The 20,382-nt window shown below is 43.6% G+C and overlaps 3 protein-coding genes across 4 annotated transcripts in view; 1 reads left to right on the plus strand and 2 right to left on the minus strand.

Annotated features, from left to right (window-relative positions):
- LOC139922295 (uncharacterized) overlaps positions 1-20,382 on the plus strand; it is a 114,157-nt gene that overhangs the window by 12,812 nt on the left and 80,963 nt on the right. The gene's annotated exons all lie outside the window — the stretch shown is intronic.
- Positions 191-7,858, minus strand: ntd5 (ntl-dependent gene 5). Of its 2 annotated transcripts, XM_071912769.2 has the most exons (8): positions 7,784-7,858; positions 6,670-6,813; positions 6,047-6,238; positions 2,998-3,121; positions 2,338-2,414; positions 1,481-1,663; positions 943-1,140; positions 191-797 (listed from the first exon to the last, which is right to left on the minus strand). In XM_071912769.2, the coding sequence occupies exons 1-8, from the start codon at positions 7,848-7,850 to the stop codon at positions 715-717; spliced, it is 1,068 nt and encodes a 355-aa protein (XP_071768870.1). In that variant the 5' UTR covers positions 7,851-7,858; the 3' UTR covers positions 191-714. The 2 variants fall into 2 exon arrangements, with proteins under 2 accessions (XP_071768870.1, XP_071768871.1); XM_071912770.2 differs by lacking the exon at positions 6,670-6,813 and having other exon boundaries at positions 7,784-7,856.
- Positions 8,826-18,942, minus strand: dbpb (D site albumin promoter binding protein b). The gene is made up of 5 exons (XM_071912767.2): positions 18,415-18,942; positions 17,819-18,078; positions 16,473-16,922; positions 12,458-12,717; positions 8,826-11,401 (listed from the first exon to the last, which is right to left on the minus strand). The coding sequence occupies exons 2-5, from the start codon at positions 18,006-18,008 to the stop codon at positions 11,186-11,188; spliced, it is 1,116 nt and encodes a 371-aa protein (XP_071768868.1). The 5' UTR covers positions 18,009-18,078; positions 18,415-18,942; the 3' UTR covers positions 8,826-11,185.

Here is a 20,382-nt window from a genome sequence, read left to right on the forward strand (position 1 = left end):
GTGTGTGTGTGTGTGTGTGTGTGTGTGTGTGTGAGAGAGAGAGAGAGAGAGAGAGAGAGAGAGAGAGAGAGGGCAAGAGAGCAAGACAGTCAGAAATCAAGAGCTTGTTGAAAAATGGGCTTGAACTCACCTATTGTATGCCATTAAAAGGAGTCAGCTAGAGAGCAAGCTATTTTTTGACATTGTTTTATTTCAAATCATTCACATCAATAAAACTTACAAGCCTCAAGACTTGATGCGTCAGTATCACGCCAACAGAGGACAGAAAGGCAGACAGTGACAACAAGCCGGGGATCACACAGTGAGAGATCACAGAGTCAAGCCATAGCCACATTATGAGCTACATGAAGGTATCATTACTGGCATAACTGGCATAACTGGTATTACTGCGTTATACATATTCACCTATGTATTACCCTCTAATATATGAATTGGCTCAAGCTGGAAGAGAAAGCAAAGAAATACTTGAGGGGTTTAAAGATTATTTGTATGCCTGCAGTTTGTGATAATATGCAGTAGAGAGTGACGTGACAAAGGTTATGAGCAGGATTCAAACCCATCATGCCACAAGCACAGAGTATAGCCCGCTGATCCACATGAATGCTGAGGCATATTAGAGGGTTTGGCAGACTGTAATGATAGCAGGTTTAAACAGAGGCTGCAGGGTGAAGAGGGAGTGTTGGGGGTGTAGGGTAGTGGTGGATGGACAGGTCATCACTCCACATCACCAGGCTCACACGCCTCGATCTCTGACACCAGCCGGTGAGGGAAGAGTTTGTACTGCAGCCAGGTGGGCTCTGAAAGAGGAAGAGAAGGGAGAGAAGTTCATGTCTCGAACCCTCAATAATGAGAATGAATGACTCTAAAGTGCTGAACGGCCTGTTGAAACAGATATAGATAAGAAAATACATAAGAAAGGGCCGGTCTGTATATGTGGCTCACCAAGGTAGCAAGTGGATGGCCGGAGCTTTCCATCAAAGCAGGTCTGGGTTGCACTGAAGCTGCACTGCTTGTGAGGGTGTTTGCAGTAGAACGTCACGTTCTCCCCGTGTGGAACCATGGCGTCTGTAACATCAAATGGCCAGCGCTTCACTCCACCGATCTCCACGCGGCTTCGCTCAGCAGGGATGAGACAGCGAGCTACAAAAATGATGAGCAAAGTATAGAAGTATAGTATAAAACATAGACAGATGTAATATATATGTAAATATGTATACAAATACTGTCAATTCTAATAAATATTCTATGTATGTATGCATGCATAGATGTATGTATTTATGTATGTATTTATGTGTGTTCATACACTTTGCATAGTAGTAGAAATATATTGAGTATCTTGGTGCTGTAACAATTTCAATTGCAATTTTGAAATGTACTCAAATAAGTCTTTATTTTAAAGGTACACCAGTGGGAAGACTAATCAAATGTATAGGCATCATTCCTGGTATAACCGTCTCCTGTTTCCCAGGATGCCTCTCACCTCTGCAGTATGGAGGCAGGGCGCTCCAGCTGCCGTTTGATAGACAGGTGACCTTCTGGGGTCCGTCCAACAGGAAGTTCTTCTTACAGAGGTAGTGGATGTCAAAGCCCACCTCATATTCAGTCTTCTGGACGGCCACCACATAGCCCTGCTCCACCTCTCGAGGAGGCAGGCAATACACTTCTGACAAAACGGAGAGAAACAGCAAGAGAGTGAGAGGGGAGGAGGTTGAAAGTGATCACCAGTCTGCATGTCTTTAATTTTCTGGACAAAGGCCAGCATAAATCATATTCTTCTTTATCTTAACATGATGCGAGAAGCTTCATGTAAGAATTTCTGATCTGTAACTATAGTGCGCTATGCCCTTTCCCCATTATTTAACAGGCCATGCAATACCAATTTTAGCCAGAAGATGGCAGAAAAGCACTGCGAAACAGAGCAGCTGATCTTGTAGAGTGTACTCAGAAGGTCTGTGTGTTTAGTACATCTGTCTGTCTCTTTCTTTGACTCACTCTCTCTTACATACCTGCACACACACATGGACACATGCACACAAGATAAGGTCTGAAAATGATGAGTACAATATCCGCCCCCAGAAAATACACACACACACACACACACACACACACACACACACACACACACACACACGCACACTCTCAGAAGGCCTCAATCCATTCACCCACACACCAACCATCATCCTTTTCTCTGCCGACGTCTTCTCCAGCTAACCTTGAAAGATGCAGGCGTAACATTGAGTGTGAACAGGAAGACACACACACACACATACACACACACACACACACACACACACACACACACATACAGTTAGTGCGAGATATACTACGCATACTTACTTTGACAGATGGGGTGAGGGTACTGCCAGGTTTGATTATCTTGACAGAAATTTTCGCTGCTTCCCACTATATCCGCTCTGCAGGAGCAAAAGGAGACACAGATGGAGAGAGAGAGGGAGAGATGGCTGTGTGACATGTACAGTATTGACAGCTGAGGAGCTCCGTCTGAATACACTAAAGTGATGAAAGGCGCACATGATTCCCCCTTTCTCCGCATCTCTCTTTCAGAGTGTCTAGATTTTGTGTGCACGATTCTGGCTGACATATGCACTCGGTCTCATCTTATCCAGCGGATGACTCACGCTGTAAAGGGGAGTCAATACAAGATTAGAATGTAATGACCTAGTTAGCTGACTGGAGAAGTCGTCAGCTGGGGGATCAAAATGAATTCCCTCCCATTCATCACTCATCACCCCACCCCTCCCCATCACTCCCCGCCGCCCCACCATCTCTCCTGTACTCAAACCTTTCCTCTTCTCCCTCTCGCACTCTGCCTCCTCTTCATCCCGTCCTCTCCCCTCTCCCTCAGATTTCTACTTCTTAACCCTTCTTTCAGGTTTTCATACCCACTGCCTACGCGCTCCCTGCCTCCCTACCTCCCTACCTATCCACCATCTTCCACCCTTCGCCCTCCCCCTCTTTTCTGCCCCCATCTCTCACCCAGACAGACAGCTGTAGCGGATGGAGGTTCCTATGGCAGCGCTGCCCTGGATGCTGAAGGTGTTGATGACTTCGTCAGGCAGAGGGCAGGTCTGGGCAGCATGGGCCGTGGGTGACTCAGTTCCTGAGGGAGAGAGAGAGGAAGGAGGGGAGGGGAGGTGAGAGGAGAAGAACCTTTGTCTTCAAATGGCGAGAAGCAGAACATCTGGACACGTCATGTTCTTGTCATCTGAGTTCCCTTCCTGACTTCCTCCAAATGAGCTTCACATCACAGCAGCTTGGAGTTATGACTTAGAAAAGTAAAAAGTACCACCAGAAAAACATATGGATGGAAGGAAGGACAGAAGAAGGAATGACAGAAGAAGGAATGACAGAGGGAAGGAGTGTCCATCATGTTACCTCATTTGACTTGCGTTAACCAAAGTTTCCATGCAGTTTGTGACCTATAGAGGCGTTTCACCCAATGTCTTTTTTTACCTAAGTGGAAATAACCTTTCCCAGGTAATAAATAAAAGTTAGATAAGCAGGTGAAACGCCGCCACAGCCCTCTCAGAAACAGCTATATCTGTGATTGTATAACACCTGGCACTGTTCATTCCTGGAAGTTTGAGTACCTCACACTCACAGAAATATAAATATCAAGAGTGGTGCTTGGAGAGAGGTTGGAGCGACCCGAGCTGCATCAAGTGCAGGGCTTTCGAAGCCGAACACGACTTTGAAAGGCGGAGACAGCTCTTGCCTGAGGGATGTCTTAGGTATTTGAAACCTGGAAATGTTAATATAAGAATGTAAAGTGACCTATGGGAGAGGGAGAGTTAAGAGCCTGCTTGGCTGCGGATGAGAGCCTGAAGCTGAGTTCAGTGTTTTCACGTACCGCCCTTCTCCTGCCTGTGTGTCCCAGCGTTACTGCCACCCACACATGCTGCAGCAAGAAACCAGTATGAAACAGGTATATCAGATGCAATGCTTTAAACCAGTTTGATAAAGAACAAATGACTGACTCTGAATGACTGTGTTAAATGCAGGCTCTGATATACTGATTTAGACTATAGATGCACAGGGTTGGCCAAGCCCCTTAAGCCTCCTTTGTGGGGGGTTTTTTCTCACAGTCTCTCTCTCTTGCACACACACACACACACACACACACACACACACACACACACACACCACAAACTCAATAGCCTAGAGCAGCATGCTTGTCCTTGGCTCTCTTTGTAGAGAGAGACCTTATCAGAGGCCTCAGATGGAAGAGGATGAGAGGAGAAGGAGATGAGAGGAAAAGAGGATGAGAGAAGAGAGCAGAGGAGAGGAGAACAGGGAACAGAAAGGCCTGGAGCACCGTGAGCAAGAGAGCTCTCTGACTCTCCTGACTGATCTGTCGCCCACACACACACACACACACACACACAAACTCTGTGACACATGTGCAATCTGCCGCCTACACATACACATCTAATGTATACAGAAAAATCTACCTCTCTACCTCTCTCTCTCTCAACACACACACACACACACACACTCACACTTGTGCGCACAGCTCTCTGCCACTCTGACAGTGATCTGCCGCCCACTGCCTCTCAATAGGCATGAAGGAGCTCGACTCGCACTCAAACACACATGTACAGGACACACAATACAAACACTCTCACACGTTCAAAACCCACCTACCTTCTGCCTGTCTCTCAGCAGGAAGATACTCTACAAGAGAGCTGAGAATCGTAGCCTCATTTGACGTCTGTGGGTATAGCCGTTCCTCCAAAAACCTCAAGGGTTTGACCAGAGCCCAGCTGGGTTGAGGATTCCTAAAAATATATATTTAGCTCCAGGTCCGGGATAAGTGCTGCAGGTCTCAGGCCTTTGAAGGTGAAATCTTATCATTTTGATCAGATCTGACAGGGTTTTGATCCAAAGTGCAACACCCAAGCAAAAAGCATGCTATATTTTTAGGTTCTATATGATGATGAGATGTATCCAAACAAAAAAGAAGTATTGATAGCTGTGCAGCACAGCCATGCAGCACAGTGGTACAATTTTTTGTCTCTTGTGGGCAGTCTGCTCAGCTTTAGTATTCTTATTCTATATTTAGACTGAGAATGTAGCGAAGGAGACAGAGAAGGGAAGATTTAACCACTCCACTATCTCGGGGCACACTGGTACAATGGTGGTACTGTATAAAAAAAGGGGAATCATGCCAAGGACCTTTTGTACTTTCTATAGGAACTGAATAAGACCAGACAGACCCAGCTCAGCTAGTCATGGTTGTGTCTGTGCCCAAATCTGATTATTTACAGCTCTGCTCTGGTCACCATGAACTAAACAGAAGAATCTTTAAAGTAATCCTGGTCACATGTCTGTTTTAGGTCAAGTAGAACTTGCAGAAGACCTCTAGCACATATTTTATTTATAAACCCACCACAAGCTGTCATAAATATAATCATATAAACTTGTAAATAATAGCTGAAAATATAGATTTGTGAGCTTTAGTGCACCCCCCCCTTACACACACACACACACACACACACACACACACACACAAATACAATACCAGTCATTCTGTGCTATGCAGTGTGGCACCGTTGACGTAAATGCATGCACACAGAAATGTATTCGGCATTCAGCTCCTCTTTGAACTTATCAACAGTACAACAGTAAAATCTTTAGACAGCCAATATGAACAACTGAAGCTCCAGTTGCTATGGCGATGAGGAAAATAGGTCCCAGTTGTGCAATGTCTCAGTCGACACAATCACAGAGGGGTTTCATTCCTGAATCTCTCTCTCTCTATCTCTCTCGCACACACACACACACACACACACACACACACACACCTTTACCATATACCATTGACTTGCACACACACAAACATATACACATGCAGTATATCTGTTGCCTCTGAAAAATAAGCGATCAATATCAAATCAGAGAAAGTAACGACTACCACAGCACGTTCTTCCAGGTAATGTTTATTGCCTGTTCTATGAACGCCTATATTAAGTGGATATCTGAAGTAGAGCGAGCAAGAACATTTTTCTGTTGAACTCCAACCCACCTGTGCAGATGGGCTCATCCCCACTCCATTGTCGGTCACCCTGACAACGGCGGATAGTTGCATCCAAGCCATTGGGCAACGCGAATCCTGGGTTACAGCGCACTTCCAGCAGGGCAGAAAACGAGTGAGTGGGAGAGAGGAGGCGAGCTGTTGAGTTGTCACTGGGAGGAAGAGGCCAGGGACAAGTACGACCTGCGGAGAGAAGGGATAATCCAGAGGAGAGGAGAGGAGAGGAGAGGAGAGGAGAGAGGAACAAAGAATTATTCATATGGTGTTGGATTGTTGCTTGTACAGGACAATTGGAATGGTTAGCACTAAACCCTTTAAAAAGGGCACCAATGAGGTTGTATAACTAGATTGGATCCATGCACAGTGCCCTCATTTACATTGCACAAATATAATTAAAAGCTTGTGTTCAGCACTGGCAAGGGTGTATTTTGAGGTGAGCAAAAACACCCAGTTTTTGGGCATAACCAAGGCATTTATTTTTCACAAGAGGAAAATACATGCGCACACAGATGTATGTAGGCACAGCTGCGTATACACCTACACACACACACACTCACAATGGCTGAGACCACAGTGGTGTTCACACTGACAATAGAGGGCACACATGCAGTTACCTGGAGCCACACAGCTGAGACCACACTGGCCGTCACACAGACACTGGCGCTTGTTGCCACAGTCCCTGTCTGCTTTACAGGGTCGAGGACACGTCCTCCTCCTCTCCTCTCCCAGCAGCCTCTCTGGACACGACCCTGTGGTCCCTGTTAGCACAGACACTATCACACCTTCACAGTAATTGCACCTTTGTTTGCTCCTACTCCATTCACGACCCCTTGTAAAAACCATAAATGCTCAGAACTGTAATGAGATTTTGTTTGCCAAGTCTGCTTTGTTTTCTGTTTGAAGGATAGGTAAATTTAGTGTGGGTGGTCGGGCAAACATTTGCCACCCAGGTTGGCTGCAGAGTTAGCATTTAGATGGGAGGCTTTCTTACTCTTTGCCATTAAAACTACCAATCTTGGTTTTGTTGAAAAGTCAGAGTGTTATTTTCAGTCTGTGCATCAGCAAAGAGGAAAACATATAGTATTTATTGGTCTGGTTTCACAATCTAGCAATGGTTTTGTTTAAACAATTCAATTTACATTTGAACAGGACGGATCTCTCACACTTCTCTAGTGCCTACCAGCCCTCCACATTTTCCCTCTCCCTCCATATGTATTCCATCAAACACATCATAAAACCCAATCCTCCACTTAAACAGTTTATGTTGCACGCCAGCATGGACCCGCCCTCAATGTCCAGAACATTTGGAGTGAGGGGGAGAGGAAAGGAGAAATTTAGGGGAGCGAGCGGGGAGACAGACAGGTTCCTCGTTCTTCCAGATGGAACACGTGTGCTATCATTCTGCCCGCGGCACGTGTGACCAGTCTGCTACCCAAACACACATGTGCTGTGTGTATACACATGATCATATCAGCTCATATGGAGACAAACATAAACACATTATCCTCTACAATAAGGTACAATCCGCATCACAAGAAAACATGCCGGGAAAAGTCCAGCTCTTCCAATAATTGCTCTGATAAAGGAAGAGTCCAACAATTAATAGTAATTCCAGGGGTCACTGCATGACAACTCCCTGTGTTTAGTTACAGGCCGTTGTGTATGCAGCACTCTCCCAGCATACATACTCTCCCAGATGTGAGTGATGGATAGAGTCAGAGAGCTTACCTGAAGCCTGCAGGGACGCAGTTCCAGCCAGAGCCCACAGTGACAGGAGCAGCAGTGCAAAGTCCATCCTTGAAGCCTGGCCTCAGACGATATGAGGGAGGGAGACAGGCACACACAGCATTTTGAGGGAAGGGGAACAAAGGGTGGGAGAAGGGGGGAGAGGGAGAGAGAGAGGGAGGGAGAGAGGGAGAAAGAGAGAGGGTACAGCCCAGAAACACACATCTGGTTCGCGTTGAGGAGGAAAGGACTGAGGAAAATTCCACTCTGAAGGACCTTTCACCCATTTCTGTTGAGACAGCAGATAAAGGGGATGGCACACATGCACACTCTCACCCACACATCAATAAACAAACAAGAGACACAATCAACTAAGTAAACTGATGGGTTTACCTGTTGTAAATCCAACTAGTCCTGCCTTAACCAGATGTGCATACACACAGCCACACACACACAGCCTGCACACATAGAGTGTCTTGTTTCTTTTATTCTTTAATTAATGTATATGTGCATTCATTTGGTAGCTCTAGCCTCTCCTCTTTCATGCCAAAACTTTTACAACTGTGTGTTATATGATATTTATGACTTTAGCTGCATTATAGATTGAGAATTAATCATATTTGTGACTGTATCCCCATACACAGGGAGTATAATTCATTTGGAAATGCATGAACTATTCCTTGAATGTCCAATGGAAACAACATTGCCTCTGTTATGTAAGAATGCATATTTGGACTATTAAAAGAATGTACACAATGTACACAAACTGGGAGTGTATCAGAACAGGCAGTCTCAGGACATTTCACCACATAAATAATTGTGTGGTTATCAGAATGAGGCTAAAGTGAATCAAGTAAATATATGTTATAAAAGTATTATTCCTCTGTGATTTGACCTCAGCTGTCCATTCTCTGGGTCAAAATTGGGCATTAGTTAAAGGCTCAATCACTCAGAGCTTAACCACACAGACTTAAGAGAGGCACCAAGAACTACTAAAATCTAACAGTCAACAAACTTGTGATAAAACACCTGAGCAACACGGAGGAGCAGTGAATGAGAACAATCTTTTATTGGTGTTTTTTGGGAAATCTTGACTACATCCAAATAACCAGCACTAAGTGGGCTGGGCACCATGGACACCACTGACGCAGCAGGATAGTTGTAGTTCAATTAGAGTCACTATAAGATTTATCAACCACATCTGTGAGGATATTAGAGACTACATCCTGTTGGGAGAGCAAACAATCACTGATTGAGGTGACAATAGGCTGAAATAAACCAACAGGAAACATATACATAGTGTGCATAGTCCATACACGGCTGAAGAACAGAAGAATTCATAATGAACGGTAAATTAAGTCTGATGAACCTCATTTTCAAGGTATTAGATAAACCAGCAAAGTTTGTGGAATCCATGGTCAAAGAAACCAAGATGTCCGTCCTCTGTGGAAAGCTGAGTTTGCTGTATAGAGTCCGTAGCAGAACTGAGTAAGGTAGAATGTCTGGAGATCGGAGACAGGATGCAAATGGTTGAAAGTGAGGGTTTTTCCATTTGAATAGTCTCTCTGAGGAACACTTGAGATCAAAGATGTTTCAAGGTGCAACAGATCATGTTCATCCAAAAAAAGGAAATCATTCAATAATATAGAACAGCAATAAGAGGGATAACAATCATCATAATCATAACAATAATAATAGCAGTAATGGTAACTATTCAACATGGTCATTAAGGGGATAAAAAGCACACTCTATCACTGGTTTGGCCAGGCCCTTGCCCCCCTCCCCCCAGGGGCATAGGTAGTGTACCATGCCCCTGTGTAGGTGTTGTGGGTACACAGAGAAGTTCATAGACACAGTAAACAGTAAGGACTGCAGTATTGAAAAAAAGCGCAAAGTATCAACAAGCTTTGTGAATCAACATAGGAAATTTTGGCTTTTATTTATCCCAGAAATCTGAGAAATTAACACCATTCCAATCAATGGGAGTACGAAGCCCATCTCCTGAAATCCACTTACATAAACATTCATACACTCATCTCACCACATTCACACTTCTTATAGACCTCCATCAAATACACAAACCTGTATCCAATATAGACAATATTTCTCTTTGAGCGACAGACAGTAATTCTAATTAAAGTTTGTTAATAAAGTACAGTAAATCAATGTGCATTTTCCTGGGGAAATTGACAGACTATTTCAGAGTATGTTACAACACTGAGATTTGACTGTTCTATGTGCTGTCTAGGCACAAGGGAGACACAGGACAAAATGTGGGAAGAGTTAGCATATAACTGGAAGGGGGACTGGTTGAAAGTGAGAGCAGCTGGAAACGGATCAAGTGGATATAGAAACAGAGGAAGGGCAATGTCCTAACAATTCAAAGGGAAGATCAAGAGGGCCTGTGTTACCCGGGGCATCACAACCAGCTTTCACCAGCTTAGGTAAGATATTATACACCAGAGTAGAGTAAAAACACTCAACGTGGATATAGAAAGAGAGAGAGAAAGAGTCAAAGATGGGCTTGACAAACATGTACCAGTCTCATAAAATGAAGCCCATCGTACAATTGGGCAAGTATTGTCAGTATCACAGATGGTGGGGTATGGTAAACAGGGAACATAAGCACCAAGTCAATTAAATAGGATGGAGTTGTTCTATAAAAGAAAACACACGAGACTGGTCAAGACGGGTGTTGAGGATAGTGCTGGACTGTGTACATGGTGTCTCCCCGTCTCTCTCATTCTCTCTCTCTCTCTCTGTCTCAGCATGCCCATTCCCAGTGACAGAAGCATAACAGAAAAAAATAAGTGCTTGAGTAAAATCCACAAAAATGTTGAACTATACAATTTTAAGATCATTTTGCTCTCTATATTACAATTGAAACTTGCCTCCTAGCCCCTGTTGCTGCTTCCTGACTATAATCAAGTCTAAAAATACCCAACTATGGTTGACCACCTGTTAAACACCGTCTCCGGACTCATCTATAATAAAAAGATATTTACCATAGCGTTCCATGTCTCTATGTCCCAGTCATGTAGAAAATATACAAAATTATTCTTCAAATTTGCTCTCCCTCTAATTTTTCGTAAGTATTATAAAAATATACAATTCTCCAATAACAAAACCCTTAAAAGTCACATCTTTCATCTGTTTAATTAATCTCTCTGTCCATCACTTTTTAGGACCGCCCACTGTGACACCTCAACAAAACAAGACACCTGAGCTTCAATATATAACCTTTCTCCTTGTCTCATACATTCATCATCATCATAATCATCATCCTCATCGTCATCACCATCATCATCATGACCCCATTCTGTCCATCATGCCATCCTAAAAATGAGAGTCTTTAAAATTAATCCAGCTTAATCCTCCTCTGCCTCCCTTTGCTCCTCCCCTTCATCACTGGTCGGCGAGGCGGTTCTCGTATTTACTAAGGATGTTGCGACAGCGGCCAAGTTCCTTCCGCATCTCGGCCACTTCCTGTCGGAGGGCAGCGTTTTCTCTCTCCAGGTAGGCGGCGCGCACCGATATTTGGTTCTCCTTGAGACGCCGAGCATCTCGGGAACGCTTTGCTGCTTCATTGTTTTTACACCTCCTGGACCAGTATTTTTCATCCTGAGAGGGGATAGGAGAGGGGTAAAGATAGAAAGGATTATTATTACAGCATCTGCCAACTGATCCTATCAAAATACTTCCCTCTATACTAGTCATTTCTATTCTGGGTATGTTGCAAGTCAAATTAACTGATCAGGGAAATATGCAGGACTACTTCAATAAAATAATCAGTGAATGCTCAGAATAAGAAACTAGTTTCTAGAAAAATCTACAAAGCTACAGTGCATTTGGATTGTGTAGGCAATTTATTCTGAAGTACTGGCACTGAGAAAATGCAATACCAGTATTGGGAATGTGGGTGTTGGGCCATGAATGAGTGTGGGACGAGCTCCGTCCAGTTTAGTCCTGTTGTGCTAACTGCAGATGTTTCATCCTCAAAGTCTGTATTCAGTTAGTGTTTGAGATTAAACAAAGTGTGGCAACGAGCTGCATGTTCACTGTCATTTACGTGATCATATTTTGATGCCATTTTTTATGTTGCATATAAACATCTTTCTCACACATCAGTGGGCATGGCCAAGAAAGCAAACTATCTCTGTAGGATAGTCTAGTCTAGTAGGATAATTTTGGTTTTTCATATCATAGTCATCTCCCACTCCCACATATCCCCTTAATCCCCTTAATGGGTACTTTTTATGGTGGTGAGGTCAGGGAGTGTTTGTGTTTGAGCATGCACTATTCTGAAACCTACTTATAAGTTGAGTTACTGAATATTACCTGAAATACCTTGGCATGTTAGTTTTCATATCTGTGAGCCTAAGTAACTTATAATATTATTTCCCTTTTTCTATTATTTCTGTTTTCTATTTCTTTACCCATATTTGCACAGGCTTTATTAATGTTATTAATTAGATTGTAACATAACAAGCTACTTTTAAAAGTAACCCCAACACTGTTCATGACAGGTTATATTGGACATACCATTTGCCTGTTACTGAATAGCATTTGCTAAAGAAAGACCTTGTGAGCGGTCCCAAATTTTTGGATAAAGCTGAGTTGACCATCACTGCTCTAAACCTCCCTGCTGCTGCACTGCAGACTTTAGACTGAGCTCACCTTCAGGTCATCAGGTACCAGCATCTTGCGGGCCTTCTTGATCATCGGCTGCGGTTTGAGCTCCTCATCACTGAAGCGGTGCCTCCTGGGGTCGAAGGAGTCCTGGCCAGGGATGCTGGACAGGGCCATGTCTGAGGGATCCATGTCAAACATTCCCATCCCGTCGGGCCCGCTGTCTGTGGGTGTGAGCATGGGTGGACAGGAGGACGAGGAGGAGGAGGAGGGTGACTCACAGGAGTCATTCATACTCGTCTGACTCCCTGGAAGAGAAGAGAAGAACAATCTGATTTAGATGCCTTTTACTCAACTACATTTACACTGAAACAGATTCTAGTCTGACACTAAGCATGAGTAGTTGATGACAGCAGGCCACACAGAAAGGCAGTACAGCAGTTTGCAGTTTTGCATCCTGACCACCAGATGGGAGCAGAGAGCTACTCTCTGACTGTAAAAACAACAAACGACATTCCTATGCCCTTAATTGATTTCAAAAGAATTTAAGAGGTTCTTCAACCAGCTTGTGTTTCATGGACAGTAAGGTTTTGAGGGGTAGGGTTAGGCTTACAGAAGTAACTGGGAATATAATATGCAAATGGATACAACAGATTACAAGTTCTTGGCATGTAGATACAGATACACAGATATACAGGAGATACAAAGGGTACAGTAAGAACAGAAATACTAAACAATGCAAAACTCTGGCTTTTCCAAAACATGCTGATGTAACACAGGTAATCTCATTTTTTTTTCATGTCAAGGACCTCTTACTAGATACACATTAGGCCAAGGACCCCCATTTGATAAGATTTTGTTCCGGGAACCACCATCTGAGAAACATACATTGTCCAGAACTGCAAACTGTCTACACTGTAAAGCTATGATCAAAATAATCTCAAAATCAAAATATTCTCTCATTGTGCTTCTACTGCTGCAACAATAGCGAAACTAAATTATTCCTGATTTTCCTGGGTATCCCCTGGAACCTCCTCAAGGACCCCACTTTGGGAAACACTGCTCTAACAAACCTGATACATGATCACAACATCATGTACCAATTTGTTCAGTCAGTAGATAATATTGGCTACTGTTATCAACATGACCAAACCACTACAAAGTTCTTGTAGAGCACCTCAAATATCCAGAGCTAAAACTCTATGGAGAAATCTAAAAGTGGAAATGTTATATAACTTTCCACCCCTCCCCTTGAAACCAGTTCTTTAAGTGGGGCCAGTATAGGGCTACACCTCACCCCACTCCCTTTAAGGCCTAATGCACCTAACGTGACTGACTTTTCTTCCCTATCGGAGCATAAACACCCTTTCACTCTTCCTCTACCTCCATGCACACACACACACTGTACAATCAACACCCTTGCCAATGGCTAATTAGTGGTGGATGCTGAATATGGTAAAGAAATACCACAGAATTTCATCAACACCCTTGTAACACTGTCTCAAAAAAACTGTATGCTGTGAGTTTCACAAAACTGGGATTTTTTGCCATTCGGGAACACCAAGGTCAATGCAAAGAGCGCATAACTTGATGTAAGGAGCACAAAATCTGGAAAACAGTAATATGGGCTGATGAGTTGGCTGTCACCCTTTTTTCCTACATTTGGGCAGGTTTCCTTCAATCCCACAACATTGCTGCCAACTGTTAAACATGGTGGTGGATCTGTAATATATGGGCAGCCATCTCACAAGAGTCATTAAGCCTGATGATTGCTCTGCATGACTGTATAACTGCCAGGGAATATGATGGCATCTTATAACACAAGGTGCACACTATGGTGCATTGTCTGTTCCCTCATGATGTTCCTATATTCCAAGATGATAATGCCTCCATACATGCTGCTAAACCAATTCAAGAGTGGTTTCATGAACACCAGAATGAAGTCAAACACCTCCCATGGTCTCCATAATCATCAGATCTAAACCTCATTGAATCTTTATGGCAGCAATAGGCAACCATGTGCCATTAAGGGCCGGGAGCATGCATGTTTTCATTCCAACCAATCACTACACCAGTTGATTTCATTGATTAGCACACCTTCAACCAGAGCGGAGGAACTAATCAGTGAAATCACATGCTGTAGTGATTGGTTGGAATGAAAACCTGCAAACTCTCGGCCCTCCATGGCACATGGCTGCCTCTCCCTGCTTTATGGGAAGTTCTGGAGCACAGGATGAGAAGTAGATTATTCCCCCTTCATCCCTCAAAGAACTGGAGGCTTTCCTTTTTGAAGAAAGGTCCAATATCCCACTACACACAGTTCAGGACTTGCACAACAGCATTCCAAGGGCTGAAGCTGTCCTGAAGGCAAAGAGTAGCCCTACTCCTTATTAGGTATGTGATGTTCATACTGTATATCATTATTGTTGTTCCTGTTGTTTTGCCCACACCCTGTGGATTTTCCCTGTGCCATAAAACAATTAGAATGAGTGAATATTCAGTCCTGTCACTTATGGCCAAAGCCAAGAAAGAAAAATCTGAGATGTCTACTTAAGAACTGTTAGCACAACTATAAAATGTATCTCATTTGGGTGCAAAAACTCACATTTAATACATCCAGAGAGTCATTCTCCTATTCAATGTCTATGGAGCAACTTTCAGGTAGGCATGTTGATGATACTACAGATTAGAATATTGTTTTTTCTGGTTTCAAGCTTTTGAAGAGTTGATCATAATTATTTACACAAATTGAATTAAGTATTTTAGTCCACACAATAAGATATATAAATTCTTAAATTGAACAAATGAAAAGACTATTTATAATTTAAATTGTTTTAGAACGATTTTTTTATCGTTTACACTTACACAAATTCCATATAAAGGAATTGTAATCCCAATACGTAGGCCTTTCTCGTGTAATGCAAACACAAAGGCCTAATTATGGCTTATAACGCACACTTTGTTTGGAAGGCTTTAGGATTGAATTAGGTGGCCGGTATTAACATCCCATATGTCATTCTTTCCTGGATATCGTTGTACTTAGTCTCGGTCATCTGCAATCAGACATTCAGTTTGAACTCCAGTAGCACAGCGAGCCTCTTCCTCTTCCTCTGTCCCTCCCTCGGCCTCTGGGCTCCTCCTACATCTCTACTGGCCCTGCCTCTAGTTCTCTCACTCCAGTACTCACAGGCTCGGCACGTGTACTGACGCGTGCACATGGCTGTAGCGTGTGAGGTGGGGAGAGATTTAAAGACACGCAATCGCAAACACTCCACACACTTCTCTCCCTCTCTCTTGGTGCTGTTTTGACCCTACTGCACATGAATAATTGGCTGGGAGTGAATGCTGATTGTGCTGTACACTGTGGTACATAGATCACATGCCAAACTAAACCAAACCTCTTTGTCACAGCTCTGAGGTTGACTCATCAAATAGCCCTGGACCTCTTTCTTTCCTTTCTCTTCCCCTCTCTCTTTCTTTCTTTTCTCCACATCTCTCCCTGGCCTTTATCCTACTATACAGGCCAACCTGAAAGAACCGGATTTTAACCCTGCGCCATGCTATTATATAGAAGTATATTATCAGAAGTAAATTCCACTCATTGTTAAGCAGCCATTTCCAAATTCTCTCTGTCAAGTTGACTTTGCATTTAGAGCCCTGTGACTTTGTCTCCTGCCTTGGGTTTGACTCCACAGGACAGAAAAATGCTTGGTCACCATGGTGTTTGTTAAAACTCAAAAGGGAGAGCTAAAATGCTGAATCACTAGCCCATAGGGACGTTCAAAGAGCACCACATAACCTTGCTTGCATTTCAACCATTATTGAATTGTAGGACTACTAACCTCATATTGGTGGCAGGGGACAATTTGACTCTAACCGCCTCTAAACTCTGCAGAGTTCGCAGAACCCTCTTTTAGGATCTTGCCATTGTGAGCTGGTATGGATACACCTTGATGAATGTCATGCAATGCTATGAGTGCTATGTCATCAACAGTCCTCATTTTCTAGTCTCTGGTTCTACTGTTACTACTACAGACCAAATGGCCCAAGTCAGTAAACTCACCATGTAGACAGTCATTTCCTCCTAGCATGTTCTGCGGCTGCGCCACTTCCAAACCAATGAGCGAAGGGGAGGAAGATGAAGAGGACGAAGAGGACGAAGAGCAGGGAGGGGGCGAGGACGGTGGGCACTGGGAGCTCTGGTTGGGCACGGCCGACTGGGAGCTCTGTGAGGGGATCTGGGCCGAACTGGAGTTGTTGTTGTTGTGGACGTTGCCCATGCCATTATCAGTCAGAAACTCCTCCAAGTCCATGTATTGAAGCTGGAAGAGGCCCCCATCTGCAGGCAGGGTGCGATCCCACAGGAGAGGCCCCAGGAACTGGTTGAAACCCCCTCCATTTCCACCACCTCCTGCACAGCCATTACTGCTGTTACTGCTGCCTATTCCACTCCCATTCCTCATGGAGCACACTCCCAAAGAGTCCTCATCCACGTCCAGAGATCTGTCTTTGTCTGCCAGAGAGAAGAGGGTAGAACTATTATAAACTCATGAAGAAGATAATGAAGAATGGCTTTGAGCTGTCTGATTACCTTAACTGTTTTCAGAGAGACACAAGAGAGTTTTACTTGCCAAAGGGCTTTTCTTTAAATATCTTTTTTCAAAGATATTTTGGTCAACTCTCCAAATTTGTGCAAAACTAAAGGGGTGGCAGGTGTACCCATAAGATGCATTTCTGCAAAATCTCTCTCTCTCTCATTGTATCTCTCATATGTACACACACTCACAGATGGACCAGATGGTAGCTAAATTGCAGCATGAAGAAAGAGCTGAAACCAATTTGTTGTCATAACATATACGTAAGCTTCTGAACAAATCTCACAATAGCTGGGGCTATGTTTGGCACAGCCAGCAACCAGAATGCATTCCTTCATAGTATTACAGCTAAACCAAAACATGTTATCACATCATTGTAATCCGGATCCTAATTTGAAGTCACAGCAGGCATTAAAATCCAGGTAAATATTCATGGCAGAGTCATTGTGAAATTAAAACTTTAGACTATCTGTAATGATGCATCACACTTTGGTGTGAAACTTGGTGCCAAAAATTGATCACAAATGAAATGTTGGCTGCATGACAATGTTAAATATTTGTATAATAGTAGGAATAGTTCCAATATCACAGCAACAGAGGGGGGAAATGTATGCAAGAACTGCCCAATGTTCAGCTATGAAGTAGCTGGAGCCTCACAAGATCAGATAATGGACTGCACAGGTGAAAACAAGCTGAATGAAGATTGACTGAGTCATGTGACATCTGCAAAGTCTGTGTTGGGCTGCTGCACATTCAACATCAACAACATCATACCATACATATTTTTAATGTATCAAATGAATAACATTCTCACCTTTCACGTCACAGGGGTTTTTTACGCGTTGGTCTCCCTTCATGGGGTGCTGCAGGAGGGATTTTAGACCTGCCATAGAGGTGAGGTGTCCCCCTGTGAGGGAGCCTGCAGGCTGAGTACAACTTCCAAACTGTGGGCTTGCGCCGGCGGGAAGGTCGGGGGTCAGGAGCTGGGAGAGCTGCCTGGACATCCTGGACCAGACGGGGCCGCAGAAAGATAGCTTGGGCACAAAAGGGGTCGAGAAAAACTGACCAGACCACCTACCAAAAAGACAAGTATGTTGAATGACTGTGTGTGTGTGTGTGTGTGTGTGTGTGTGTGTGTGTGTGTGTGTGTGTGTGTGTGTGTACGCACGTGTGAGAGTGTGTGTGTATGCACGAGAGAGAGGGAGGAGGGGGGGGGGCCGAGTGAGAGAGAGAGAGAGAGAGAGAGAGAGAGAGAGTTTTGAGTAGTGCCATTGCTGAAATAGTATAATAGGCTACCATTGTACTATAATTCTTCATAATTATACTTAAGAGCATACTGTTAATAATGTAGTTTCGTAATATTTTGAAAACTTAAATGAAATGAGGAAAGAACAACTTTTACCTTTTTACTTGTAGTCAATTAGGTTTGCTTAATTCCATGCAGAGTAATTTTCCTTAAAGTATTCCATTGCAGTCAGGTGTTGATATTATTATAACTCCTCGATAGATCAAGTTGGTATTCTCAGTGGAGCAGTGTGGGAGGGACAGTCAGATTATCTGAATAAGAATGCTGTCCATAATAAACACAGCCAGGAAAAAAAATGAAATCCGCAGACTGCACTGACAGGTAAAATGTTGCAAAAGTTGGAGATAATATCCCGATTCAATCGTCCACCATTCAATACGAGACCCAAAAATAGTTGCAAAGCAAAGAAAACAACGTCCTCCGCCAAAACACCGAAGGAAAACAGAGTAAGAAAAAACGCAGCGACGAGCAGTGCGTGTATGGTCCTATTGGTCAGATGACAAGTTGTATTGCTCTTTCTCTTCTCTCCAGTCGCGCTCTGCTGTTCGTCGGGGGGAGGGGGGTCTTTTCCTCCTTCTCTGTCTGTACTTTTAGCATCCGATGGATCCAGTCACGGGCACGGGCTTTGGTTCGGGCCGCGCGACGGCTGTCCTCTCAGCTGGAACGAACACGGGCAGTTCACGTGACGTCACATCTCGCAGGGCAAGGCGCGAGAGGGGCGTGTTTAGATCTCGATTCTCAATATTTATGAGACACACCTACCCTCGTGCCACACCTCGAGGAGGCATGCCACAGAGTGCTGTTTGTTGCTTGCTCAAACTGACAGGTACAAACACATGGGCAGTTTTTTAAAAACTGCAGTTACAAAGACGCAAAAAAGTTTAAGATAAGGAAGATGAGGGGAAGTAAATACTTGTCTGTTTTAATGCAGGTATCATATACACTACTGTAGTTTACTAGTACTGTAGTTTTATAGGACATTACTGGTACAAAACTTCTCTCATGTCTGTTAGACCATATTTCTGGCTTTCTGTAATAGTCTAGAATCAGGTAGTGGAGCATAGTTTTTCCAGTTTGCTTGTAATCCACAGAAAACGTGAGTGTGTGCCGTTTTCCAGGCGAGAGGAATGCTTCAGCACGTTGCCTCCTGGGGTACAATCAGCCACGGCAAAATAGCTGTTCCAGCGCACGTGTTTCAGGCACGCGGGGATGAAGCCTGTCTGCTTGCCGCTGTGACTCCGATTGGCTACAGAAACATGTCGCTCCTCCCATAACAAACGCCTATTGGACAGAACTAGGTCACTTCCCCGCCCCGCGGATTCCCCCATGCTACAGCCGCGTGAGACCAGTTCGAAACACAAAAGCGCGAGGTGTCTGTCTACTGTACAGAATTACAGAGCGCATGCAAAACATAGCGCCGCATGAAATCTCCTCTTTGTTTTTCCCCAAGTCAGACATGCAAAAATAGGATGAATTATTAGGAGAGATAGATTTTAGTCATTTTACAGCTCAAAGCTTCATGGACCTGACAGCTTTAGTGAATATTATGTTGTAACCTAAGCTGTCAGTTTTGAGTGTTGAATATTTAGTCATAATACTTAAGTGTTTATTTACTTTAAAGCTTGGCAGAATGTGTTTTTAGGGAGAACCATGCTAAAAGCAGCTGTACCCCCATTCAGCCCTTTTCCAGTGTTGTGTTTGCAAGCATTACAGATGGATGCAACCCATTGAACTAACTAGAGAAGTGACTTTACCAAATCATTCAATTTGTTACACTTGTCCCATAAACCATTGTTGTACTTGCCATTCATGCTATCAAAGAGTGGACTGTATAGCTTCTTCTCCTGGGTGATCCCCTTCTCCAGATTTATCATGAAATCAGGGATCTGGTAGCATGCTAGATGGTCATTAACAAACAAACTAATTAAAGAAAATACTTTTGAATTTGTCATAGTATTTCTACCAGGGCAGTGAATTTGACTAAGTAGCGTACAAAGAGAAATAGTTTCTCATTCTATAATTTCTCTCATAAGGGACATTGAAGTTCAGTCTTAGATTACCACACTTAAAAG

Source organism: Centroberyx gerrardi, chromosome 12, assembly GCF_048128805.1.
Source record: "Centroberyx gerrardi isolate f3 chromosome 12, fCenGer3.hap1.cur.20231027, whole genome shotgun sequence".
Lineage (NCBI taxonomy): Eukaryota > Metazoa > Chordata > Actinopteri > Beryciformes > Berycidae > Centroberyx > Centroberyx gerrardi.

Excerpts from the sequence above, each read along its gene's own strand:
- dbpb (XM_071912767.2), bottom strand. The coding sequence starts at position 18,008 with ATGTCCAGGCAGCTCTCCCAGCTCCTGACCCCCGACCTTCCCGCCGGC. Across the intron at positions 12,718-16,472 it reads AGGAAATGACTGTCTACATG|GGAGTCAGACGAGTATGAAT; the intron begins GTGAGTTTACTG and ends CTTCTCTTCCAG. Across the intron at positions 11,402-12,457 it reads TGGTACCTGATGACCTGAAG|GATGAAAAATACTGGTCCAG; the intron begins GTGAGCTCAGTC and ends ATCCCCTCTCAG.
- ntd5 (XM_071912769.2), bottom strand. The coding sequence starts at position 7,850 with ATGGACTTTGCACTGCTGCTCCTGTCACTGTGGGCTCTGGCTGGAACT. Across the intron at positions 6,239-6,669 it reads TCTCAGCTGTGTGGCTCCAG|GTCGTACTTGTCCCTGGCCT; the intron begins GTAACTGCATGT and ends TTCTCTCCGCAG. Across the intron at positions 1,664-2,337 it reads CCCTCACCCCATCTGTCAAA|AAGTGTATTGCCTGCCTCCT; the intron begins GTAAGTATGCGT and ends CCGTTTTGTCAG.